The sequence below is a fragment of the Salvelinus sp. IW2-2015 genome, linkage group LG23 (genome assembly GCF_002910315.2).
Source record: "Salvelinus sp. IW2-2015 linkage group LG23, ASM291031v2, whole genome shotgun sequence".
Taxonomy (NCBI): domain Eukaryota; kingdom Metazoa; phylum Chordata; class Actinopteri; order Salmoniformes; family Salmonidae; genus Salvelinus; species Salvelinus sp. IW2-2015.
In genome coordinates, this window is record NC_036863.1 from 22893457 (window position 1) to 22920889 (window position 27433).

A 27433-nucleotide genomic window follows, 5' to 3' on the forward strand; every position below is an offset into this window, starting at 1 on the left:
CACCACAATTGCAACACCGTCGTCCTTCAACACACCGTTCTTCAATATACTCTGTTCGTCTGCACACACTGAAACATGGCCAAATCCTTTTTCAACACACCGTTCTTCAATATACTCTGTTTCGTCTGCACACACTGAAACATGGCCAAATCCTTTTTCAACACACCGTTCTTCAATATACTCTGTTCGTCTGCACACACTGAAACATGGCCAAATCCTTTTTCAACACACCGTCTTCAATATACTCTGTTCGTCTGCACCACACTGAAACATGGCCAAATCCTTTTTCAACACACCGTTCTTCAATATACTCTGTTCGTCTGCACACACTGAAACATGGCCAAATCCTTTACAATTCTTACACTGCAGTGGTTTGGGGACGGAAGCTCTTACAGCGTATCTTACATAATCAAGCTTCACATGCATAGGTATTTGCTCTTTATCAAAAAACAACAGGACCGACAGACTTTCTTCTTTCTCTCCATTCACCCAGCGTGTCAGACACCGGGCACCAACCACACCGGGAATTATCTTCAGGTATTCAACCAGAACATCCGTCGTCACCCCTGAGATGACTCCTTTGACAGGTGCTCTACCCCGAAGTTCAAAACACAAAACTTCTGTTGTCCAGATTATTTTAAGGCCCACTGCAATCTTCCTCTGCTCTTCAGAAATACAATCAATCAGAATAAGACCACTCCTGGTCACTTTGATAGACTCCACTTTTCCAAGCGCATACTTCACAATTTTTGATAACCTCAAACGGGTTTCCCACATACGCATCCTTACTCAACAAATGCATCCCAACAAGAAGCGATTAATTATCATTTACACACGTATCCTTCACTCCAATTTTAGACAATTTCCTTTTTGTTCCAGTTTTTGATATTACTGTTGTCCATTCAGAACATTCGTCTTCACCAAATTTACTCAACGCGCTGCTTAATTRAAACTCAGCATCCACTTCCGCCATCTTCCTCAGCTTTCTTCCCAACGCATCTGACAGGCACGGTCAACTGTGGGACCTTATATAGACAGGTGTGTGCCTTTCCAAATCATGTCCAATCATTTAAATTTACCACAGGTGTACTCCAATCATGTTGTAAAAACATCTCAAGGATGGTCAATGGAAACAGGATGCACCTGAGCTCAATTTCGAGTCTCATAGCAAAGGGTCTGAATACTTACGTAAATAAAGTATTTCTGTTTTTTATTTTTAATACATTTGCAAAAATTTCTAAAAACCTGTTTTCACTTTGTTATTATCAGGTATTGTGTGTAGATTGATCAGGAACATGTTTTATTTAATCAATTTTAGAATAAGGCTGTAATGCAACACAATGTGGAAAAAGTCAAGAGGTCTGAATACTTTCCGAATGTACTGTAGTTCTGTAGTTTTGATTAGATTTGATTTGATTTAACCATGTTTCAGTTTGTTTACAAACATTGCAGTAAAACAAGGTGTAGTGGGCTGAAGTGGAGCGGGTCGAGAGATTGAAGTTCCTCTGTGTCCCCATCCCTAAAGAATTATCATGGTCCACACACACCAACACAGTCGTGAAGAAGGCACGACAATACCTCTTCCCCCTGAAGGGGGCTGAAAAGATTTGACATGGGCCCTCAGATCCTTAAAAAGTTCTACAGCTGTACCATTGAGAGCATCTTGACCGGCTGCATCCCCGCTTGGTATGGCAACTGCTTGGCATCCGACTGCAAGGCGCTATAGAGGGTAGTGCTTACGTCCCAGTACATCACTGGGGCCGAGCTCCCTGCCATCCAGGACCTCTATTCCAGCTGGTGTCAGAGGAAGGCCCTAAAAAGACTGTTCTCTCTGCTACCGCACGGCAAGCGGTACCGATGCAGCAAGTCTGGAACCAAAAGGACCCTGAAAAACTTCTACCACCAAGCCATAAGACTGCTAAATAGTTAGTGAAATAGTTAACCAAATAGCTACCCGGACTATCTGCATTGACCCTGTTTGCACTAACTCTTGACTCATCACATACGCTGCTGCTACTGTTTATTATCTATACAGTTGCCTAGTCACTTTACCCTTACATATATGTACATAATCTACCTCAATTACCTTGTACCCATGCACATTGACTCTGTACTGGTACCCCGGGTATATAGCCAAGTTATTGCCACTCATTGTGTATTTATTCCTTGTGTTATTGTTTCTATTATTTATATATTTTTCTCTCTGCCTTGTTGGGAAGGGCCTGTAAGTATCATTTCACTGTTAGTCTACACCTGTTGCTTACAAAACATGTGACAAATAAAATGTGATTTGATCTTATTTTTTGGGGTTCTGATGGGGTACTACAGTTGAACTAAGCTCATGAGGAATTTATAGGTTATATTCTTCAAGAATCAATGGGTAGCCTACATATTATAATTCCAAAAATGTATGTAGCAACTGCTGATTGCTCCTTTAACCAAGCACAATATTTTGTATTCCCATTGCGATTGATTTAGACTTTTAGAAATTTGAAAATGTTAAAAAAATCTACTTTTGTTTTTTCTTTCTGTAAGACCCTGAAGTGCCGAATTGCGTCGGTTTTACTATTATTATCAACATCCACTGTTATCCAAGAGTTGCTGAATATCATCTTCACTTGAGTTCGCTCCTCATGCACGTTGGAGAGCTAGGTAGCGCAGTATTCCTTTCTAATCCCTTTCGCAGAGGGGTGTAATCATTACTCCAAACAGTTGCAACCCGCCCTGTTGCTGAACCTGTCCAATTGAAACGCTAGTTTTCCGTTAACTGTTTGGAGTAACGATTACACCCATGGGGCGCAAAAAGTTTCTTAAAAGGAAGCAAAACGAACAAAACTGGGCGGGACATACCTGAATTTGTCCAATAGAAACTCTCGTTTTGGGACCAATGACTAGGGTTTGGACTAATGATTACACCCCTAGTATAGTGTTCTATAGTAAAATAGCCCCCTTGTGGATCCTGCCCTCTACTGTCACTAACAAATAATGCAAGTTTCCCACAACGCTGCCGCATCATCATGTCCGGAAGTGAGACAATATTGACAATAAGGCCACTGGTCGCAGAAGGGTGAAGTTTTGGATTTGACAGCCTATTCCCCTCGGTCGCAAATAACCACATTACCATCGTCAATAATCGACGCATATGAATGAAGGGACTCGGGAATCCACGGGATGTTGTCATTGAGCTGAGGATACATTCAGAGCGTGAAAATCGTCATGTCGTTTTTCCGAAGGAAAGGTAAGGAAGTATGATAGCCGGCTAGCGCGAGCCAAAGGGCGTAAAGAGGCTCGCGGGAGAGGTTGAGGAATGCGCGATGGCTAGTATTGACTGAGATGAGAATGCGCTTGACAGGTCTGTGTCAAGTCCACGCCGACAAAATATCCGCTGGATAATATAGCAAATACCAATTTGTTTCTGTAGTTATGTGTTTCAAATCTGAAGATCTAAAACTGGCAGCCACACGATCTAGCTAATGCAGCTTTCCTTCTCAATAGTTGTTGCTACTGCTGACGTTAAGTAGCTAACGTTAGCTATCTGATGCTGTGGTGCTAAGACTCAGCTAGCTACTAGTATGCCTGACCATGATCGATAGCAATTCATTCTTGGAGAATGTAGATTATGTTGGTTATCACCTAGATACTAATTAACCTGAAAGCCTTGCATTTGGTGATTTCCTAATAATGTCACGGTAATGTTTCTTTAGTTTAGGTCACTGGCTGTCTTCCATGCCAGTCAACTATGCCATGGTGGTTGGATGGATAGCTCCCCATGCAAGTAACGTTATAAGTAGGTTTAGGGCTAGGCATTCTTCATTGGCATGTTGGAAATTCTGGTGGCGGGGAGTTTAGTTTAATGGCTCTTGGTCAGTTGTCACCAACCGGTCGATCTCCAAGCCATTCCTAGTCGATCACCAAACATGTCTGTAAAAAACAACAACGATAAAGCCAAGCATTTGCATTCTTATTTTTATTCGTTTCGCGCTGTTGGGTGTAGATTCAGCTGCCCTAGCGCTGGCAAGCCAAAGTGTTTTTTTTTTTTTTACCGTTTCATGTGTCTGGAAGTAGAACTCCGCCTACCCGGCAGGCCTTGAGAGCAAATCAAGTGCAACTGTATATCTACCGCTGGCCAATCAGATAGCTCAGATCACGGTGTCTGCACAGTTTCTTCGCACACTAGGACTGTAAAAAGAAACCTCAAACGCACACCAAAGTTGATAATGTGAGATTTAAAAACGTTTAAAACCAACGAATACAGCAAAGAACTGCAGTTTTTATGAGTAAATTCACGTTTAAGTTGTTATGCAGCACTGTCTATAAGCCATAAAATGCGCATGTTATGATAATCTACCTTTGTTATTATTTGCGCTTGTGTCTTTTTTAATATCGAGGAATAATGCACTTTCTCTGATCATAGGAGTAAGGAGAACATAGGACCTCTGCTCCCTCCCTCCCTCCCTCCCCTCAGACTGACCATAAGATGCAGGCCATCAGTCCAGTAAAAAAAAAAAAAAAAAAATTCAGCTGTGCCTCACAAGTAATAAAATAAATAGTCTATTACCAGTGATCATATACCAAAAATGTTGAAATACAATTTCAAAATGGTCTGAGAAGAACAACATTGGCAGGGAAATTCAAGCGTAGCCAATATACAGTGATAATGTATTGGGCCAATAGCCTACTGCACAAACCTCATTGTTACATAACTGTTTTTGATTGGTTAGTGTTGCATAGGCTTATGCTTTTAAGTCATGATTTTTCAATCTGAGCGGTAGATCTCGTCTTGCATTTTGACCCAGAAAGTGATTTTGACTCAGAAAAGGTTGGTGACCACTGCTCCAGGCTAACTCAGTATTTACCTTGGAATTGTGGTCAGAAGACATTAAAGCAAAAATGATTGCATGTAAATCACTAGCCCAAACTATAGACCTCCATTCCTGGGGCTAGTAAAACACACACACAACACACATTTGTCTTGACAGCTACTGTAAAGTATTTGGCCTACAGTGCAAACCATGGATAATATGAAATTATGATGATAACAATCAGTCATATGCAGAGACCTATTTATATACAGAATGAAATTATAAAGCTCTTTGAGGTGGGTAGACATAACCATGTGCTAACCKTCTGATGCCTCTAAGGAAAAAGAGCCTTCCATCTTTCCCCCACTCCTCTACTGAATGCTGAAAGCACCTCAGAAAAACTATTTATGTCATGCGCAAAAGGTTCACTTTCACCACACAATTGTAACCAGGCATATTCTGTTACTTTATGTAATGGAGGAGGACTGAAATGTGTAGAAAAACAGGACTTTGGTTCCAGACTGTTCTTTATGGTGATGAGGGTTTTTTGCAGTAACAACATGACAATGAAGTGACATCGAGCTGATAGACCAAGGACACTGTAGTCAATGAACACCTTGTAAGATGGCAGCCATGCTTCAATGTGAAGAATAACTCTGTTCTATTCCTATTAGGAGCCTCACACAATTAGCTTGCTCCTCTTCCTTGTCTTCTCTGTGCATGACAGTGAGGAAAATAGTTATAATTATTTGTTTGCTAAACAGAGAAGGTTTATCCCACTGTCACAGGCATATCTGTTTCCCGACCAGGCCTAGGCCATTATGTAACTGTATAGTTAAAGATACTTTGGGATTTTGGCTATGAGGCCCTTTATCTACTTCCCCAGAGTCAGACGAACTTGTGGAAACCATGTTTAGGTCTCTGCCCAGTATGAAGGAAGTTAAAGTTAGTTTGGCAAGCCAATGCTAACTAGCATTAGCACAATGACTGGAAGTCTATGGGTATCTGCTACAATGACTGGAAGTCTATGGGTATCTGCTACAATGACTGGAAGTCTATGGGTATCTGCTAGTTAGCATRTTCCTTCAAACTGCACGCAGAGACAAAAAAGGATATCCACAAGTTCAGGGCCTTGTTGCCAAAATCACAAAGTATCCCTTTAAGTTTGTGACTTTTCAGTGACACTGCATCATCATCATCATCCATATTGCTTTACCCTACAATGAACCTCAGGCACAGTATTCCGGTCACTGATCTCACCCTGCATTTTGAATCAAATGTTAGAGCCTGCTCTAATTACAATGCTATGCAATTCCTTTTTGACCCATAGCAAAAGGCAAGGAACCCGAGCAACCAGTTGATGCTAAAGTCAATAGAGGTGGGTACCGCACTACTACTTCTTTGAAATTATGAATTATAATGCTGTGCTGCTGCCGTCTGTTTCATTTTTTAGCAGCCCTGAAAATAGAGAGGAAATAGGGTCCTTGTTTGAAGTTCTTTGAAAGCAGTCAAGTGTCTCTTTAGTTGAAGTGTTATGTTCACTCACTTTTTTGAGGGTAGCGGTATTTCCCTCTGAGCTTTCTCTTTTTTGTAGCTGTTTATATTTGTCTTTGTAAATGTACTGAGAGAGAATGTATTGCTAGTAGGCCTAATTTATGTCCAAAGTTCAGACTTTAAATGATTGGGTTTAAGAGTTTTTAGAGAGATGCCAGTGAAGTATTTTATGTTCTTAGACAGGCTCAAAGGGCTAAGTTAACATTTACACAGAGCACACTGTCTCGCACTCCCCACACCCCAGCGTTAAAGAAAAAAAGTGTCCCAGCACCCACTGAGCTCTAACTGGGCACAGTTATGTACTAGATCACTACACCATTCAGTTAAAGAAGTAGGCCTTTTTTCAGAACCCATAACCTCGTACATAACATACTTTGTTGATGTTTTGGGTTTCTGTCATCTAGAAAGCTAAGCCTACATTCTGTATCGATCAAAGGAAATAAGATACCTATGTTTCCACCCTCCTCCTCCCCTGTAACCCCAGCCCTGGTAGCCCCAGCAAGCCCCCASTCCCCCTCCCATAGCCTCCGTAACCACCATGCCATCCTGGAGGTGGCGGGGCCCAGCCATGTGGCCATCAACGCCATCTCTGCAAACATGGACTCCTTCGCCCGCGGACGCACGGCCATCCTCAAGAAACAGCCCAGCCACATGGAGGCTGCACACTTTGGGGATCTGGGTATGTGCCTCCAGTATTCTTCTGATTTGTCTCATAGTTTTCAGGAAACGTATTCACAAGCGTTTCAGAGAAGAAGTGCTGATCTAGGATTAAGTGACCGCTCTTATTTATTATAATTTAAAAGGCTAAACTCATCCTAGATCTAAGAAGGAAAAAAWGTTATTTAGAGTGATTTTAATGGATGAGCTTTCTCTTTTAAGTTCTCCTTCTGACTGGACCGTGAATGCTTCAGCGAGTTGATACAATGTGATAATAGTAGGTGGTGGATATGGTGCTGGTGGAATTGGTTTAACTACCAACGGGCCTGGCCTTTCCACAAGCGATTGGTTCAAGGCTAATCCTGCAACGCACTCCTGCATGAGTTAGCCTTTTGACCAACCAGCACACTACCAGCAAAGATTTTTAGTATGACTCATAAGTAGGGCCCTGAGTTTTTCCTGWYGGACCACATGTCCTGATCAGGAAAACTCCTTATATCTCATGCATCATACTGCAGGGATTTTTCTGCTGCCGTTGTAATCATTGGGTTGGCCGCCTAAGCATTTTATTTTGTCACCAAAGTCCAAACAGTGTAAAAAAAGTTAATAATAAATTGTAAAWGCATTWTCAGGATMGAAAAACACTTAGTYTAAACTTAAACGACTAAGAACAAATTTAAAGTATGTAGAAAATTTAATGGACCTATAATATTTTTTTAATAATATAATCTTTAAGWACTAACAATAACCAAAATAAAAGCTAGACAGTCGGGGATAAATAGTAAAATGAATACTACTAAATTCATTGTTTTGTGTATTTTTTTTATTTTAGAGCAAAAGAAGCCATGGGAAAATGCATAGAATTGCAGGAAACTATTTAAAACGGAAAAATAAATGATCCACTACACATTTTTTAAATTAGTGCAATGACTGGAAGTCTATTGTAGCAGATACCCATASATTTCCAGTCATTTTGCTAATGCTAGTTACCATTGGSTCGCAAAACTACATTTAACTTTCTTCATACTGGACACAGAGACRTACAAATGGTATCCACTAGTTCATCTGAATTTTGGGAAGTAGATGAAGGGCCTCATTGCAAAAATCTCAAAGTATCCRTTTAAAAATGCAAATATTTCTCTACACCGCCAAGATGGGGGCCTCTAATATTTTCTCTAAAATGTATCCACCCTGACGGGCTGACCGTGCTCATTGCCATGTCCTCTGCCACGTCCCCTGCGGCAGAGGCCCCTTTTTTATCCAGAAAAAACCCTGTACGGAGAAGTTTTCTGGGTTAATTAAATGGCGACCTGTACATAGTACTTAAATCAATCACCTAACCTAACCAAACCTACATGTACATATTACCTCAATCGATCACCCCAACTACCTCGTATCCCAGTAAACTGACTCGGTACCGGTACTCCTTGTATATAGCCTTTGTATAGCCTCATCATTGTTATTTTGTGTTATTATATTGTGTTACTATTTTATTTTTATCCATTTGTCAAATTTTCTTAATTTTTAACTGCATTGTTGGGAAAGGGCTCGTAAGTAAGCATTTCATGGTAAAGTCAACACTTGTTGTATTCAGCGCATGTGACAAATACTTTATTTGATTATGACACATAAGAACTCCCTAAATCTTATTTCCTCTGAAGATGCAGGCTATTTAAATGAACCATTTCATAAATAGGTAGATATCAGGCACTAGTTTTATAGTGCCACAGCAGCCAGCTACACCAGTAATGTTTATGATAGTGCTGGGACAGGTCATTTATTTACCGGTGTTGGGGGGGGGACTTGGAATGCAGTAGGGTAGGGTGACTATACTGTGCTACAGTGACTGGACCCCAGACAGTGCTCTGAGGGTGTGAACTCTTGTACAGGAGAGAGAGAAAGGGAGGGGTGGAGGGAGAGAGGAGGGGTGGGAGAGGGAGAGGGAGCTGAGCTGCCGGTTAACAGTCACACATGGCAGCCTGCCCACTCTCTGGAGCTGATACTAGGAGCACACAACACTCATCACAAAACACCAGCTCACTGTTTAGTGCTCCTACTCTAGTCCATTATATAATGGAGGCCTCCAGCCAGGCTTCAGTCATACATTCATATGGCCTCCCTGATCATATGACCTGGGAACTGTGCCATAGTTGAATAGGTTTTAGATAAGTATTATTTTTTATTATGGATGATCGTGTGTGGTTTCATTCAGTATGCTGTGGTCCGCTGTGTCTGTTTAGGCTGGGTTAGACTTTGTAAGAACGGATTATGTAGAAAGGGCTTTATAAAGACGTTTGATTGATTGATGGTTTGATTGGTTCATTGTGTGTTTCAGAACGGTCCAGTGTGATCATACTGTTTGGTTGTATAGTGGTTTTATTCAGTATTGTGGTGTGTTTTCAGGGCACTCTAGTGTGAACTACCTGGCCTCTGAGACGCGTTCACGCCTGTCTAAGACAGTGGACCAGATCCTGCGGGACAATTTGGCCATGCCCTACTACATCCAGTTCCAGGAGGCCCGTGGGTCCGACCACTTGGTCCGCTTTTGGCTGGAGGCAGAGAGCTTCCGCTCAACCAGCTGGTCCCGGGTCCGGGCCAACAGTCTCAACTCCATCAAACACAGCTCCCTGGCCGAGCCTGCCTCCACCCCTGTCTCCCCCGACCCCTCCTCCCCCCCAGACATGGACCTACCCTCCGTCCCCAGGCCCCCTCCTCCCGCCCCCTTACCCCCAGCCCCCAGGAGATAAACAGTAACAGTAGTGAAGGCCCCACTACGCAGCTCGTCCACAGGGACTCCTTTAGCTCCTTACTGGACCAGAGGCCAGGCACCCCCAGCAGGGAAGATACCCCCCCCAGGCAGAATTCCAGGACAGGGACCCCCTTCAAGCTGCAGTCCACCCACGCCCTCAAGGAGCTCTCAGACAAGCTCATGAAGAGTARGTTTGACTGGTCTTCATAAATAAATATGTACATCGAAATCTGTTCTTAATTTACCTGTACAAATAATGGTTAAGTAAGTAGCCTGGAGTCTGTCGGAGCCGGCTGGTGGTGAATGTTACAGAGAGACGCTATGGCTGTTCTCACAATCTTTTTTTATGAGTTGGGCTATAATTTTGTGTTTTTATGTATGTTTGTGTTGGGCCATAATGTCTGTACCATAATTTCTCTATATTCCTACCTTACTGTTATGACTGTATAACACTCTGACTAGGTAAGGGTAGTTTATTAGCTATATTTATTCTAATCTCTACCATGTGAAACAACTGGCTGTGAGAATAAGTTTCATTTATTTTAATTGCACATTGAAGGTAACAATATCTGAGTTGTACACAATTTGACACCTGTGACAGACTGTTAACCATMTTCACCTGTGTGTTGTAGGTATAGAGAGAGATGCAGTGAACATCTTCACCAAGTACATCTCTCCAGACGCTGCTAGGCCCATCCCCATCACAGAACAGATTAGAAACGACATAGTCGGTAAGAAATTAGTACCCCCACCTGTTTGCCATTAGTATTGACTTTGACTGTAAGACGGTCTCTGTGTGTMTGTGTGTACTGTATGAGTARTTTATCAGAATTGTATGAGTACTGTATGCATTCCTATGAAGGTTAGACCTAGTAGGGATGTTGCAACCAACGTTAAAGATCAAATCTGCCCTAATCCTCTCTCGTCTGTGAAGTACATTTAACAAAGTTTCAGGATAACTATTTTGTGGATGAATTGATAATCCGTTGTGTGATTGTGACTGTTTTAGTCCCTTTCTCCACTTTGCCCAGCTAAAATCTGTGGCGAGGATGGAATGGTGGACCCAAACTGCTTTGTCATTGCACAGTCAGTCGTCTTCTCCATCATGGAGCAACAGTACGTTTTAGATTCTCCAGTCTTCATGTTCTAGTATCCATTGAAAGATTGACAATTTCTCATATGAGTTCATGTTAAATGCCAGTGTTTTTCTGTATGGTTCATGATTTGTCTCCTATGATTAAAGTGTAACCAATGTTCTCTTATACACCTATCCACTCGTATATCCACTCTTATATCATAAATGTAAATGTAAATGTGATCACATATCATTTATATTTCCCAGGCACTTTAGTGAATTCTTGCGCAGCCATCATTTCTGTAAGTACCAGATGGAAGTGTTGACCAGTGGCTCAGTGTTTCTGGCAGACATCTTGTTCTGTGAGTCGGCCCTATTCTACTTCTCTGAGGTGAGAGCAACAACTGGACCACACAATTGATGTTGTTTAAACACAACCACAGTATGTTATCAAGTTAATTCATATTAATTGCTGTTTTATTCATTGGTGTTATTGCTGTTGGTGCTACTGGTGTTTCTAATCTATTTGTTTCTATTCTATTCTTCTCTATTCTATTTTACATTAGTGTCATATGGTAGGTGTTAATAGAAGAGTCATTGGTAATGAAGCTAACATGGTGTGTGTCTGTGTGTCTCCCCAGTACATGGAGAAGGAGGACGCTGTGAATATCCTGCAGTTCTGGCTGGTAGCAGATAACTTCCAGGACCAGCTGGCTGCAATGGCTGGCCAATACGACGGCCAGGAGGCCCAGAACGACGCCATGATCCTCTATGACAAGTAAGCCATCCGTTTCTTTATATATAAACTGTGGCTAGTTTATTAGGTTATACCACCCCGTTCATGGAAATGGTTTGCTCCTACAGACAGTGAGTCACGTGGCCATGGCTTGCTATWTAAAGAAGGCACACAGGCATCGATGCATTCAGTTACTGTTCGATTGAACATTAGAATGGGCAAAACAAGTGATCTAAGCGACTTTGAGTGTGGTATGATTGTCGGTGCCAGGCGCGCCGGATTCAGTATCTCAGAAACGTCCGTCCTCCTGGGCGTTTTTTACGCAAGACACTGTCTTGGGTTTACTGAGAATGGTGTGATAAACAAAAACATCCAGTCAGTGGCAGTCTTGTGGGTGAAAACAACTCGTTGATGAGAGAGGTCGWWGAAGAATGGCAAGAATCGTGCAAGTAAACAGGCAGGCCACAAACAGACCAATTACAGCGCAGTACAACAGTGGTGTGCAGAACGGAATCTCAGAACGCACAACTCCTCGCCACGGATGGGCTATTGCWGCAGACGATCACATTGTGTTCCACTTCTATCAGCTAAAAACAAGAAGAAGCGGCTTCAGTGGGCACGCAATCACCAACACTGAACAATTGAGAAAAACATTCCCTGGTCTGATGAGTCAGTCAGAATTTGGCAGAAGCAGCATGAGTCCATGGCCCCATCCTGCCTGGTGTCAACGGTACAGGCTGGTGGCGGGGGTGTAATGGTGTGAGGAATGGTTTCCTGGCACACGTTAGGTCCCCTGAGACTAATTGAGCAACGATTGAACACCACAGCGTATTTGAACATTGGAGCAGTGGTCTCCAAGGCATTCCTAGTCAATCACCAAACACTGGTTAAAAACCCAACAATAAAGCCTTGTGTTCCTATTTTTTATATATTTTGCACTTTTGGTGGTAGGTGCATTTGATTTAGTAGCCCTATTGCCGGGAAGGCAAAGTGTTCCCATTTTGAATCATTTCATGTGTCTGAAGGTAGAACTCCGCCGAAGGTAGAACTCCGCCAACACCATCAGATGCAGGCCATCAGTCCAGTAAAAAAATAAAAGGATTGAGCTCACTCAGCTGTGCCTCACAAGTAATACAACAAATGATCTATTGCCAGTGTGATCATATACCTAAAATGTGTAAATTTCATTTAAAAATGGTCTGAGAAGAACAACATTGGCAGGGCAATTGAAGCATAGCCAATATACAGTGATAATTTATTGGGCCTATAGCCTACTGCATAAGCCTTATTGCTACAGAACTGTTTTCAATTGGTTAATGTTGCATGGGCTTATATTTTTTTTAAGTCCTGTTTGAAGAAAAAAAAATCTGAGTAGTAAATCTTGGCTTGCATTTTGACTCCAAGTGATCTTGACTCAGAAAAGGTTGGTGACCACTGCAATAGAGCATCTTTGGGATGAGATGGAACGGGCTGTTRACAACATGAATGTACTGCCTTCCAATCTGCAGCAACTGCATGATGCCATTGCYTCAGCATSGACCAACATCCCTGTGGAACATTTCCGACACCTTGTAGAATCCATTCCCCGAATAATTTGGGCTGTTTTGGAGGAAAAGTGGGTCCGACCCGGTACTAGATGGGTGTACCTAATTTTATTTATTTAATTTATTTTACCTTTGTTTAACCAGGTAGGCAAGTTGAGAACAAGTTCTCATTTACAACTGCGACCTGGCCAAGATAAAGCAAAGCAGTTCGACACATACAACAACACAGAATTACACATGAAGTAAAACAAACATACAGTCAATAATACAGTACAAAAAAAGTATATATACAATGTGAGCAAATGAGGTGAGATAAGGGAGGTAAAGGCAATAAAAAGGCCACGGTGGAGAAGTAAGTACAATATAGCAATTAAAAACACTGGAATTGTAGATTTGCAGTAGGTGAATGTGCAAAGTAGAAATACTGGGGTGCAAGGGAACAAAATAAATAAATACAGTAGGGGATGAGGTAATTGTTTGGGCTATTTATAGATTGGCTATGTACAGGTGCAGTGATCTGTGAGCTGCTCTGACAGCTGGTGCTTAACGCTGGTGAGGGAGATAAGTGTTTCCAGTTTCAGAGATTTTTGTAGTTCATTCCAGTCATTGGCAGCAGAGAACTGGAAGGAGAGGCGGCCAAAYGAGGAATTGGCCCTGGGGGTGACCAGTGAAATACACTGGCCACTGAGTGTATTTGCTTAACAATATCTTTGGTTTCACACCATCATTGTCTTTACACTATATTTGTCTTTACACTATATTTGTCTTTACACTATATTTGCCTTTACACTATATTTGCCTTTACAATATATTTGCCTTTACAATATATTTGCCTTTACAATATATTTGCCTTCACAATATCTTTGCCTAAACACCTCAGCATTACTCAGTCTGGCTTGTTTATTGGGACACCAGTTTAATAGTGGTGGGATCTGTTTCCTCCCCAGGTATTTCTCACTCCAAGCCACCAAACCGCTGGGTTTCGATGATTCTGTGCGGATGGAGATAGAGTCTAATATATGCCGGGAAGGAGGGCCTCTACCAGACTGCTTRACCACTCCTCTCAGACAGGCCTGGACCACCATGGAAAAGGTGAGGGGTTGAAAGTCACACAGTAACATTTGACTTAAAAACAAAAATAAGTTGTCATTTAGCAGACACTCATATCCAGAGTGACTTACAGGAGCAATTAGAGGTAAGTGCCTTGCTCAAGGGCACAGACAGGTGTTTCACCTAGTCGGCTCYGGGATTCAAAKCAGCGACCTTCCGGTTACTGGCCCAACTCTCTTAACCTGGGTCAAATACATTTGTTGATACGGGACACACACAGGGGTCACTCTGCCAACTCTCAACTGTAAAATCACTAGGAAATTAGCTTAAAAAACAACATTATWAGATTGAACCATAAGGTTTAAATGACCAGTGACAGGCCTTTGGGGTTATTGAAGGTAGTGATACCAGAGCAATACATTTACAGTTGAAGTCAGAAGTTTACATACACCTTAGCCAAATACATTTAAACTCAGGTTTTCACAATTCCTGAGGAATTTTGGCACTTTAGCAAGTCTTTATTTATTGTACACTGCTCAAAAAAATAAAGGGAACACTTAAACAACACAATGTAACTCCAAGTCAATCACACTTCTGTGAAATCAAACTGTCCACTTAGGAAGCAACACTGATTGACAATAAATTTCACATGCTGTTGTGCAAATGGAATAGACAAAAGGTGGAAATTATAGGCAATTAGCAAGACACCCCCAATAAAGGAGTGGTTCTGCAGGTGGTGACCACAGACATCTGGCAGTTCCTGCTTCTGGCTGATGTTTTGGTCACTTTTGAATGCTGGCGGTGCTTTCACTTTAGTGGTAGCATGAGACGGAGTCTAACCCACAAGTGGCTAGGTAGTGCAACTCATCCAGGATGGTACATCAATGCGAGCTGTGGCAAGAAGGTTGGCTGTGTCTGTCAGCGTAGTGTCCAGAGCATGGAGGCGTACCAGGAGACAGGCCAGTACATCAGGAGACGTGGAGGAGGCCGTAGGAGGGCAACAACCCAGCAGCAGGACCGTTACCTCTGCCTTTGTGCAAGGAGAGCACTGCCAGAGCCCTGCAAAATTACTCCAGCAGGCCACAAATGTGCATGTGTCAGCATATGGTCTCAAAGGGTCTGAGGATCTCATCTCGGTACCTAATGGCAGTCAGGCTACCCTCTGGCGAGCACATGGAGGGTGTGCGCCTCAAAGAAATGCCACCACAACATGACTGACCCACCGCCAAACCGGTCATGCTGGAGACGTTGCAGCGAGCAGAACGTTCTCCACGGCGTCTCCAGACTTCTGTCACGTCTGTCCACATGTGCTCAGTGTGAACCTGCTTTCATCTGTGAAGAGCACAGGGCGCAGTGGCGAATTTGCCAATCTTGGTGTTTTCTGGCAAATGCCAAACGTCCTGCACGGTGTTGGGCTGTAAGCCAAACCCCCCTGTGGACGTCGGGCCCTCCATACCACCCTCATGGAGTCTGTTCTGACCGTTTGAGGAGCATATGCACATTTGTGGCTGCTGGAGTCATTTTGCAGGGCTCTCCACGTCTCCTGATGTATCTGGCCTGTCTCGTGGTAGCGCCTCCATGCTCTTTTCGCACCAAGTACATTCATCTCTAGGAGAAGCAAGATCTCCTTCCTGAGGTATGACGGTGCCGGGTCCATGGTGTTTATACTTGCGTACTATTGTTTGTACAGATGAACAGGTATTTCAGGCGTTTGGAAATTGCTCCTCAAGGATGAACCAGACTTGTCGAGGCTGATTCTTTTGATTTTCCCATGATGTCAAGCAAAGAGGCACTGAGTTTGAAGGCAGGCCTTGAAATACATCCACAGGTACACCTCCAATTGACTCAAATGATGTCAGCTAGGCTATCTGAAGCTTCTAAAGCCATCATTTTCTGGAATTTTCCGAGCTGTTTAAAGGCACAGTCAACTTAGTGTATGTAAACTTCTGACCCACTGGAATTGTGATACAGTGAATTATAAGTGAAATAATCTCTCTGTAAACAATTGTTGGAAAAATGACTTGTGTCATGCACAAAGTAGATGTCCTAATCGACTTGCCAAAACTATAGTTAACAAGAAATTTGTGTAGTGGTTGAAAAACGAGTTTTAATGACTCCAACCTAAGTGTATGTAAACTTCCGACTTCAACTGTATAAAGATTTGGCTTTGAGTTACCATGTTGTTGCCAAAGGCTAGGGATGATGCTGAAACACTTTGCCATGCTCTAAAGAAAACGGAAGATCTTTATGACTGAAAGGCATGACCCTCTGGCATTTTCAAGTTCAACTTTACTAATTTGAAGTTCATGTCATTTTTCTTCCCTCAGGTCTACATGCCAGGCTTCCTGTCGAGTAACCTTTACTACAAGTATCTGAGTGACCTTATCAACTCTGTCCGAGCAGATGAGTTTGTGCTGGCCAGCGCTCCCGGTCAAGGCGTGGCCCCAGATGGTGACCGCAGCACCAATGCTACCGAGGGGTCTCAAACCCAGGTAGATAATCCCACACTTGACCTGCTCACACCCTGACATTTTCCTCATTTCATGAGACATTTTGAAAAGTTTGTCAATGTGCACTCGAATGAATAAATGTTCAACAGCAGTAGCACTCGTACCTTTGTCTGTTAGTCATTTTCCCTCCTGAACCGTTTAGGAGATAATGAACTTCAAGTAAATAGCTTCATACGTGGAATATTATTCCCTCTAGTTCTTCTCTAACTGTGCAAAGTATTATATTTGTTCTCATTACAGCAAGCTACCAAAAAGGTGGCAGCAGTGAAAATCCTGAAAAATTTTGACGAGGCGATAACGGTGGACATAGCCAGTTTGGACCCAGAGTCCCTGTACCAGCGCCCCTACGCTGGGTAAATCTGCATAACCTCCTCTGGCCTTCTCAGATATACATTTTCAGCATTCTCTAAGTACTGTCGTCTGTAAACAACATTTATTATTTCAACTATTTGATCTGGTGTTTTTTCCCCATATGTTTCTCTACTGGATGATATTTTAGAAAATAGTCAAATAATGGTGCTAAATTTCCCCCATTTCTACCCCTGAACTAGCCTGATTTTACTAATGTAATATTCCCAAAAGGGTTCTTTTGATACACTGGCGTACTTAGCTTGCAATGGCCACTGATGTGTGACCTAAACCACTCCAAATACAAACATGTTATGAATGAATATATGATGTTAAWAAGCATATTTTCAAGACTCCACCATGCGGTCCTCAGTGTGACCGAAGATTTGTAGGTTATCCCCATTACTTTATAGCAGTCTAATAGGCCAAAGACACAGACTGATATAGTGCAGCCCCAGTAGTGTCCTAGTTGCAGTAAGAGATTAGCCTGGTCCCAGATCTYTTTGTGCTGGGACCAAGTGACAACGACGATAGGAGTTGGCTGTACAGCACAAACTAATGTGGGACCAGTCTAGTAACAGTGTGCTGTCTCCATAGATATCTGGTATCTATGACATCATTGGCTATGTCCCCTCTCTATTCAGAAGAATGACGTTTGGGAAAGTGAACGAGCTGGGCCAGTTCATCAGGGAGGCCGAACCAGAGCCGGATGTGAAGAAATCCAAAGGTAATTTACATTGACAATCTATATCTTTCTTTTTCTACTTCTCTCTTCTCTCTCCTATTTTTTTCTTTCTCTACTGTTCATTGTTGCTTGTATAATTTGTGTCATGTCACTCAAGCATGCATGGTGTGGYTATTGTCTTCTATTCTCATCCTAACCGCAAACAGAAAGTAGGTTTAAATAAGTGGGGCACCCCAAATACAACGCAAGGTGCTTTTAGTTCTTATAAAAGACTATACAGTATAACATTAATATATTATTTAGGATTTCTAAGAAGAGAATGTTCTCTGAGAACAAGAAGAAATCCATATAAAAGTCCTGGACTAAACCTTCCGGGTTAAGTGGGCATTGTGTCAAGAAGCAGTGCGGCTTGGTTGGGTTGTGTTTCGGAGGACGCACGGCTCTCGACCTTTGCCTCTCCTGAGTCCGTACGGGAGTTGCAGTGATGAGACGAGACTGTAACTACCAATTGGATACCACAAAATTGGGGAGAAAAAGGGGTAAAAAAAATGTATAATAATAATAACGACAATGAGTGTGAGTTTTTGTCACAACCCGGCTCGTGGGAAGTGACAAAGAGCTCTTATAGGACCAGGGAACAAATAATAATGATCAATCATTTTGCTCTTTATTTAGCCATCTTACATATAACTTTATTTGTGCATTGAAAATTGTGAGTAACTCACCACAGGTTGAGAAGGGTGTGCTTGAAAGGATGCACATAACTCTGCAATGTTGGGTTGTATTGGAGAGAGTCTGTCTTAAATAATTTTCCACACAGTCTGTGCCTATATTTAGTTTTCATGCTAGTGAGGGCTGAGAATCCACTCTCACATAGGTARGTGGATGCAAAGGGCATCAGTGTCTTAATAACAGTGTGATTTGCCAAGGCAGGATACTCTGAGCGCAGCCCAATCCCGAAATCTGGCAGTGGCTTCTCATTAAAACATTTTCAAAGAACCGCTTGTTGCAATTTCGATGAGGCTCTCTTSTTCAGATATCGGRAAGTGGACTGGAGGCAGGCCATGAAAGGGAWAACGAATCCAGTTGTTTGTGTCATCCGTTTTGGGAAAGTACCTGCGTAATTGCGCACCCAACCCACTCAGGTGCTTCMKTATGTCATATTTGACATTGTCCGTAAGCGTTCATTTGTACACAAAAAAAATATYCAATGATGGAAAGACCTGTGTGTTGTCCTTGTTAATGCAGACAGAGAAGAGCTCCAACTTCTTAATCATAGCCTCGGTTTTGTCCCGCATGTAGTTGCGGAGAGTCCCTGTAATCCTAGATTCAGATCATTCAGGCGAGGAAAAAACATCACCCAGATAGGCCAGTCTTGTGAGAAATCATGCACGCGGTCAGACAAGTGAAAATGATGGTCAGTAAAGAAAACTTTAAGCTTGTCTCCCAATTAAAAATAAAAAAAATAAAAAAAAATAAACACGTGTCAATACTTTGCTCCTTGATAACCAACGCACTTCTGTATGTTGTAAAAGCGGTACATGGTCGCTGCCCATATCATTGCATAGTGCAGAAAATACACGAGTGTCTTTCAAGCTGTCAGGCATTCCCTTGGCAGCAAGAGCCTCTTGGTGGATGCTGCAGTGTACCCAAGTGGCGTCGAGAGCAACTGCATTCCACTATGTCTCCCTGTCATGGCTWTTGCGCCATCAGTACAGATACCAACACATCTTGACCACCAAAGTCCATTTGATGTCACAAAGCTGTCCAGAACTTTAAAAATAGAATTTCCGGTTGTCCTGGTTTCCAGTGGTGTGCAGAAGAGGATGTCTTCCTTAATTGACGCCTCATAAACGTAACGAACATGTACCAGGAGCTGTGCCAGGCCCGCCACGCCTGTTGACTAATCCAGCTGTAACGCATAGAATTCACTGGCTTGTATGCGAAGCAGTAATTGTTTCAAAACTTTCAAATCTCCTGCCATGTCKCTGATGTGTCGTGAAACAGTGTTGTTTGATGAAGGTGTTTTCTGTATAGTTGTTTTGGACCTTTTCCCCCAGCATTGTCCCAGCCATATCTGCAGCAGCAGGAAGAATGAAGTCCTCCACAATAGTATGGAGCTTGCCTGTCCTAACCACTCGGAAGCTCACCATTATAAGATGCTTCTAGCCCCTTCTTATTAATGGTATCTGTTGCTTTTATACATGTCTTACTACTCGAAAGTCATCTTAATTCTCGCTCCAAACACTCCTGTGGCTTATTTTTCATATTGGCGTGTTTTGTTTCTAAATGTCTGCGCAGYAATGAAGGTTTCATCGAGTTGTGAGATAGTACTTTTGCACATATAACATACTGTGGCTGAGGAAAGGCACTACTCCCAATCTAAGTGAACCCCAAGTCAATGTAGTTCTCATCATATTTGCGCCTCTTCGATGGTCCAACGTCCCTGTATGTTGTTCGGTGCTTTCCCTGGTAAGGGGGCAGTAGCTCTTCGGCTGCATCAGATTCACAACTGTCAGTGTCCATGCTAGCTGGGCTAACAACAAATGTAGAATTACTAATACTAGCATTGGATGTGCTCGTGGAAGCAGAACAACTTGTCGTCAACAGGTGCAGGTGTAGTACTGCTGGTAGTAGCAGTGCTACCAGTAGAGCTGGTATGTATCGTTATGGACGTGGGCCTTTAATTTTTTTAACCGTTTATCAATTTTCGCGCAAACGGAATGAGCAGCAGCTACGTTTGGCTACATACGGACCATTAGTGGAATTCCCACGAGAGAGTAACGGTTAATGTGATTGMATGTTAATTATTTGACWAGGCTACCTGTATTTGACATTGTGTTGTTATTTCGCTAAACACTAGGTGGTTTAATTTTATTTTTGGCAGTTGAAACGAGGCTAATCAGGCGAGAAAAGAATCACACCCAAATGTATAGCCCCGTTGGAAAATTMAAATGGACTGTTTGAAAATGTTATTATTATTTAACTTTTTATGTGAATCACATTTTTATTTGCTGTACCCCCGATGGCATTGCTTACCCCAGTTTGGGAATACCTGTTTCAGAGGAACAATAGATGAGAGGCTTGTCCTCTGACTATTGACATCTTCTTCACTCACTCTTCTCTCTCTCCTCACAGGTTCCATGCTTTCTCTAGCCATGAAGAAACTTGTTCAAGGCAACTCAGATGAGGTGTGTACACCAACAAAACAAGCTCCTCTTGTGTTCAATCTGTTTGAACTAATYAATAATAGGAATGATGAACATATTGAATTGTAACTTGTCTATGTGTGTTTAGGCCCAGGAGGAAATGGCCTGGAAGATCGCTAAGATGATCGTCAATGACGTAGTACACCAGGCGCACCACAACAGTCCTGACAAATCCACCAAGGTATGTCAAATTGTTCCGGATATCTGTATGCCCCAAGCCATTGCATTTATCTAATACAGTAGTCAACTATATCAAATAAAATGACTCTTCAGTCATGACAAATTTACTGTTGTATGATGATTGTCCATGTTTCATTGTCCATCTCTCTCCCTAGTTATGACCCTCCAGTGGAGAACCAAAAGATTGTTACTCGCTTCATCCTATAGAGACAGACAGTGACAGACAGATGTCACCTAGTCCAGTGATGAACTGTACACTGGATTCACCTTATGGTGAAACGCATCAATGAAGATAGAAGAACAAAAGCATTCCATCATCTCCTGCATCAACTTGTACTGGTTTGTGTGTGAATATATGTGCGTGAGCGAAAAACTTGAAGTATATCATCCATCCATCCAACTCGTCGTAACACTATGAAGGTATCTCTGTGAACAAATGAAGTGGAAAAAGAAAAGAAAAGTCAACAAGGCGGTTGCACAGAGCACCCGACTTCCTTCCTTCCTTCCTTCCAGAACAAAAAGGAGGGATGACAAAAAGGACACAAAATGGTGCTGAACGGGAGCTGTCAGAAAGAGCAGCACTTCAGAAAGCAATGGTGCTGCCGTGGTTACCTCTGTTACCATGCCATCTAAGAGGGAGCCTGCAGGGGCCTGAAGCATCCTTCACGAAGCAATCACTAAGAAGACTAGGTTGTCCTCGCCATCTTCTCTCCGTACCCCACCACCACTACCGCCTTTGCCCATTCCTCATTCTTTGTTTTTAGATTAAATAAATTTGAAAGTGGTCAGACTGATGCCCCAAAAAAAATCCAGCTGGAAGTAGGGGCTTTGTGCAGTTTTATTTTGCGGCAGATGCGTATCCTGCTGATATTCCTTGGCATTCCTGGTGTATTTTGTCAGTGGGGTGGGTTACTATGATGAGATGGTGAGTCAGAGTTGTCCTTTCCTACCCTCCTGGCTGTGCCCTAATGTACTTTCTAGAGCAGGTCAGACATGTTACAGTCAAACTGGAATGGACCTTCTTGATTTCCTGGTCTTGCCATCTACCTGTAGCTCTGGCGACCCCTGGCACCTTGTCCATATSATTACAGAGCATAGGCTAATGAATAGATACTTCTTATTATGGCCTGAAAAAGACGTGCTACAGTTGCAATGAAAGAAGAACTCCAGGCTACTCCATGTATTGTTATAAATATGTAGATTTCTGGTTTAACCCCATATATTAATGTTAGTTATTTTTTATGGTGATTGTTGCGGTTTTCTTTTTTGTATGTACTGTCGAAWGCAATGTTTAAGCAAATCTCATTGAAGTGTACTCAGTGAATATAATGTTAATATTATTATGACTTTGCCTGAACCAGAAAATACTATTTTGGTACTATGTACCACTAATATTGTTTCTCTGACCTATGTGTTCTTAATCTATAATATATTTAAATTGTGTTTGATTTAAATATATATATATATTATTGAAATGTTTGCCTTGTGTTTGTCTATTTTGTTTTTTTATATAGAAGGGACAGAAATGCTACCAATGATGGAAAATGACAGAATTCTTTCTCTTTGCACTGATTATGTATGAAATCTTGTCTGCTGCCAAACAGGGATGGATTTGGCTCTATTTCAGTCGTCATTAGCTTGTTGGCTGGTCATAGTTTGTGGCTATCACGTTGTTAATTGCACTTGGGAATTTAACCTCTAGCATTGCCAGATGGTAATGCAACCTGTAATTCAGCAAATGAATGCTCATCCCAGTGCAGTTTCAAGTGTGTGGTTAGCTTTTGCATAAGCTCTATTGGTGTTGATGCTGCAGTTTTGCYCATCCAAATTGTTTTATCCTCATTTTATGTTGTACAGTATGATATACTTTATTGTAAGTATTTTATGGCGTTCATGTAATAAAACTTTTCTGCCTATATTGTAGCTGAAGTAGGTAACGTTGTCAAACAGCAAAATCAGATTTTTCTTGTTGCAATGCCATTTAACCAGTGGGGGGCAATGTGGACTGTATTGAAACAAATGATAAAGATAAACGTCTAACTACAAATGATTAGCAATAAGTATATAATATTCAGTGATTTGGATGTTTGTTTAAACGACAAAAACAGCGTTTTGTCCAATAATAATTAGGACTAGGTTATTTCACTAAAAATATTAGTTCCTCTTGTTTCCCACAGAAAATTGTCTTATAAAATTGGCACTTTAGCAAATGTTTAGCCAAATGGGCAATCTTTGTGGTTTAGTATCACTTTGCTCTAAACATGTATTTACCTACCGTAAGTAACATGAGGACACAAGTGAAGGTTTACAACATTTCTCTTGATGGGGAGACGCCCACTTGAGTATTCCCTGWGCGCAATGACGCGCGCGCCAATGTGGACACTTTTGTTGTGTTGCCTACTGGTTACCACGCGTAACCAAAACCACGGCTTCTCCTGCTGAACAAAGCGCGGCGACTCAAATACCCGGACCTATAGACAGCAACTGCAACACTAACATATGTTTTATTTTACATCTCGTGAGTAAAATTCGATTAAGATCATTTGATAGTTCCYTATTTCCAGGCGGCGACCATCTACGGAATGACAGTTATGCATCTCTGTTTCAGGTGTGACAAACAGCTTTTGTGTCCTGCCGTGACTCATATTTCTAGATTCTCAAGTATAGTRGCGGATAGCCTATTTAAAGGAGACATTACTTCTTGTTGAGGTGGCAGCTTGTTTACCTAGAAGTGCTCATGTTTGACTCTTTTATGAAATCACGAGCCGATGTTTGGGTCACTGGAATATCCCTTTAAATCATTACGGATAACAAATTGTTAACTAGTTCTGTTGCTGCAGGAGGCTGCTGGTGTAAAATTTGTTGGGGAGAGCTTCACTTTATCTCTTCTGGGTGTGTGAGCTCCAAATGCATTCATTGCTGGATCGGAAGAAGAAAGAAGCCGGGGTTGGGATCGATCTGTCTCTGAGCTACTCGTTGCCCCAAGCTGCGAGGATGTTCAGCTGTGTGGGCTGCTTTTGGGTCTTCCTGWCCTCCGCTCTGGTCGCTATCTGTAGTTTCAGTTTTATATCATCTGCATGGATTGTCAAGGACCATCTGAAAAATAAGGACTCTGTGAGCTTCGGCTTACTTTGGCACTGCTCKGAGTCCCTGGACCATATGTACAGATGCTACACCTTCGGAGGACCCGGGAAATTCGCTGAGATTCCATCCAYCTCGTGGCAGGTACATGACCATACATGGATCATACATGCAATACTTGAATGAATGTGTTATGGTAACAAATTAGTAAACAGTGTTGCGTATTACATCTCAATAACGTAGCAACTACATGAGCATGCAGTGGCTTCCAGAATCCACAAAGGATAGTGTTCATTATGTTGTCTGTGATGAGCAAACATACCCCTTTGTCTTATAAGACCAGCTGAGAGAGGACTTTGAGCCATTGCAGCTCCTGCATCACTGTCTTGAGTGTATTCAGGACTCCAATATAGTGACATTAGTGTTGTTGATGATGGACATGGCAGCATGCACAATCAATGAGATTGAACTAAATCCAACCAAAACCATAAACAGAACACTTGCTGAACACTGATCTCCCAAAGGAATAGGTATAGATTTCCATTAGGTGTTGTTCAAGCTCATAGTCAACAGGTGTTATAGAATTAGTTATGTCACAATGAAAGGTCCTTGCCCTCAGGTGAGACCTGTTGACAAGGCTGGGGTTGTGGATTAACCTTCACAGCAACAGGCTCTCTGGTGGATGGATGGAGAGGGGCCTTGTGCCATCAGTGTCTGTTGGCTAATCTCTCACCAGCAGAGGGCAAGTGTTTGGCACTTTATCTGGCCGATATATGGGTTTCTATTCTACCACTATTAGGAATTAGGTACCATTAATAGGTAGTACAGTACACTCAGGGAGGCGTAGCTACAGTAGTAATGAACTGTAGAACTAGCAATAAGGACCTGCCATTTCTTATGTTACTATTCACTATTTATTCTGAGCTAAATTGTTTGTTTTAGCTAAGGAGCTGGGCCACGGTTAGCATGGCAGTTGAGTGAGATGACAGTATTGTAGTGCCATAGGGAATCTCTCACATCACACACTTCCACCTTCAGTCAGTGGTCTTGTTTCTTTAATTCTCAGGATAACTGGTTACATAACTACTGCCAGCCATAGACCCAGACACTGGTTACAGTTCCCTAGGATTTCAGTTTTTCCTATTCAGAATATGAATGCTTTGCTTTGACAAAGCATAGCATAGTGCTTAATTTAGTTACAGTCATTAATGGGTCACAAACTATGAGGGAGAGATGCTCTTGCTCCTCTTGTTAAATAGCTGATGGGTTTTAACAATCAATGGTCTTAATGTAGTAGCAGTGATCCACTTTTGAAAACGTGTCAACAAGCATGAATCTTCAGTCTGTAAACACWAAAAATCTGTCATAAAAAGCATTTATAATTCAACATTTTGAAGTCCATTCAAAACAGAATGAGGGCATGTGCTAAAAAAAKAACTGGTGTAAAGCTATGGGACCGTGTGCTAAGTTAAATCAAGAGATGGCTGTCTAAGTGACTGTTGGCTAACTTCCCACCAAATGGAATGTGTGATTGTGTAAGTTATCTTATTTGCATCTCTGGGGCAGCCAGAAGCATGGGGCCCCCCGGGAGTCCAGTTGCATTGCACCATGGGTATTCCCGTAGAGCTGTCCAGTGCATTCCAGTCCTTCTTTTCATTCTAGATTAGAAAAAGCAGGCCAGTTGGACCCACGACCATGCTGTAAAAAAAAACTGCAATATCCCACCAGCTTCCGTAGGAGTTATGATTATGTATGAGCAGGATAAATTAACATATGAAAGAGATATATAATTAAGTGGCAGTTCAGATGTAGTAGCTAGGGGCTGTGTGCAGGAAAGAATCAAATGCGTAGCTACTATAGTTTTCCCACACAGGTAGAAGATGGGATTTATACTGGATCAGGCAAACAGGTCTGAGCAGAGTACACAGTCTAATACAAAGCAGAGCAGAATGAGTTAATAATTCTAGTACTTTTAGCCCTTCATATCTTCAAATGATGAAGATTCAGGTGTTTGTGGATAGGAGGTACTGTATTGCTGAATGGGAATTCCATGTATTTGTGCTGGCAACTAATGTTCCAGGGACCTTTGAAGAGTGTTATCACTTTATTTGAAGGMTTTCATCTCTGGGTTTTGACACATTTCGGAGTAGTCTCACCTGTTCAGACAGTCAGGCGATACAGTACCTTTAGTACCCAGAGAGTTGCTAACTGAGCGAAGTCCTTCTTGTACAGTGCCTAGTAAAAGTCTACACACCCAAAACACAATTACAGAAATGTTAATGCCAAAGACACACCAGAATGGCTTTCTAAGAGGGGTTCTTGAGTGGTCTAGTCTCAATTCTGACATAAATTTACTTGAAAATCAGAGATAAGGTTTGAATATTGCTGTCTATCAATGATTCCCAACCATATTTACAGAGCATGAGCAATTTTGACAAAAAGTGAGTGTACAAAACATTAGGAACACCTGCTCTTTCCGTGAGACAGACTATCCAGGTGAAAGCTATGATCCCTTATTGATGTCACCTGTTAAATCCACTTCAATCAGTGTAGGTGAAGGGGAGGAGACGGGTTAAAGAAGGATTTTTAAGCCTTGAGACAATTGAGACATGGATTGAGTATGTGTGCCATTCAGAGGTAAATGGGCAAGACAAAATATTTAAGTGCCTTTGAACGGGGTATGGTACTAGGTGCCAGGCGCACCGGTTTGAGTGTGTCAAGAACTGCATTTTCCCACTCAACAGTTTCCCGTGTTTATCAAGATTGGTCCACCACCCAAAGGTCATCCAGCCAACTTGACACAACTGTGGGAAGCATTGGAGTCAACATGGGCCAGCATCCCTGTGGAATGCTTTTGACACCTTGTAGAGTCCATGCCCCGATGAGGCTGTTCTGAGGACAAAAGGAGGTGCAACTCAATATTAGGATGATGTTCCTAATGCTTTCTACACATGGTGTATGTTGCCCTAAGAGTTGTGCAAAGTTGYTAGAATCTTATTCAGGTGCTGCCACCAATTATTTACTCTGGGGTGTGAAGACGTACAGCTTTTTAATTTTTTTTATTTTCATTTTGAAAGTTTTCCATAATTTTCGTTCACTTTGAAAATATTGACTATGCTTTGTAGATCTGTAGGAAAAACATGAATCCTTTTTAGATTGACATTTAAGGCAGCAAACTTTAAAGACTGTGAATGGGGTGTGCAGCCTTTCACTAGGCACTGTACATGGATACGTCTGTGATCAGGTTGGCCCA

General features: G+C 42.0%; 2 protein-coding genes across 2 annotated transcripts in view; both read left to right on the top strand.

Moving 5' to 3' along the window:
- The first annotated feature begins 2986 nt into the window (after window positions 1-2986).
- LOC111950855 (A-kinase anchor protein 10, mitochondrial-like) lies at window positions 2987-23015 on the top strand. The gene is given in 16 exon segments (XM_023968765.2): window positions 2987-3238; window positions 6133-6180; window positions 6841-7035; window positions 9417-9698; window positions 9701-9949; window positions 10395-10493; window positions 10794-10878; window positions 11105-11228; window positions 11479-11615; window positions 14065-14209; window positions 16495-16659; window positions 16918-17030; window positions 17670-17752; window positions 20849-20901; window positions 21008-21100; window positions 21255-23015. Coding segments are annotated over 16 exon segments (1899 nt in total). The 5' UTR covers window positions 2987-3216; the 3' UTR covers window positions 21261-23015.
- Window positions 23016-23907: 892 nt separating this feature from the next.
- The window catches only part of LOC111951065 (LHFPL tetraspan subfamily member 7 protein-like), a 187351-nt gene continuing 183825 nt past the window's right edge, over window positions 23908-27433 (top strand). The window contains exon 1 of the mRNA XM_023969048.2: window positions 23908-24324. Within this exon, the coding sequence (XP_023824816.1) occupies window positions 24007-24324 (318 nt within the window). The 5' untranslated portion in view covers window positions 23908-24006. The remainder of the gene's footprint in view (window positions 24325-27433) is intronic.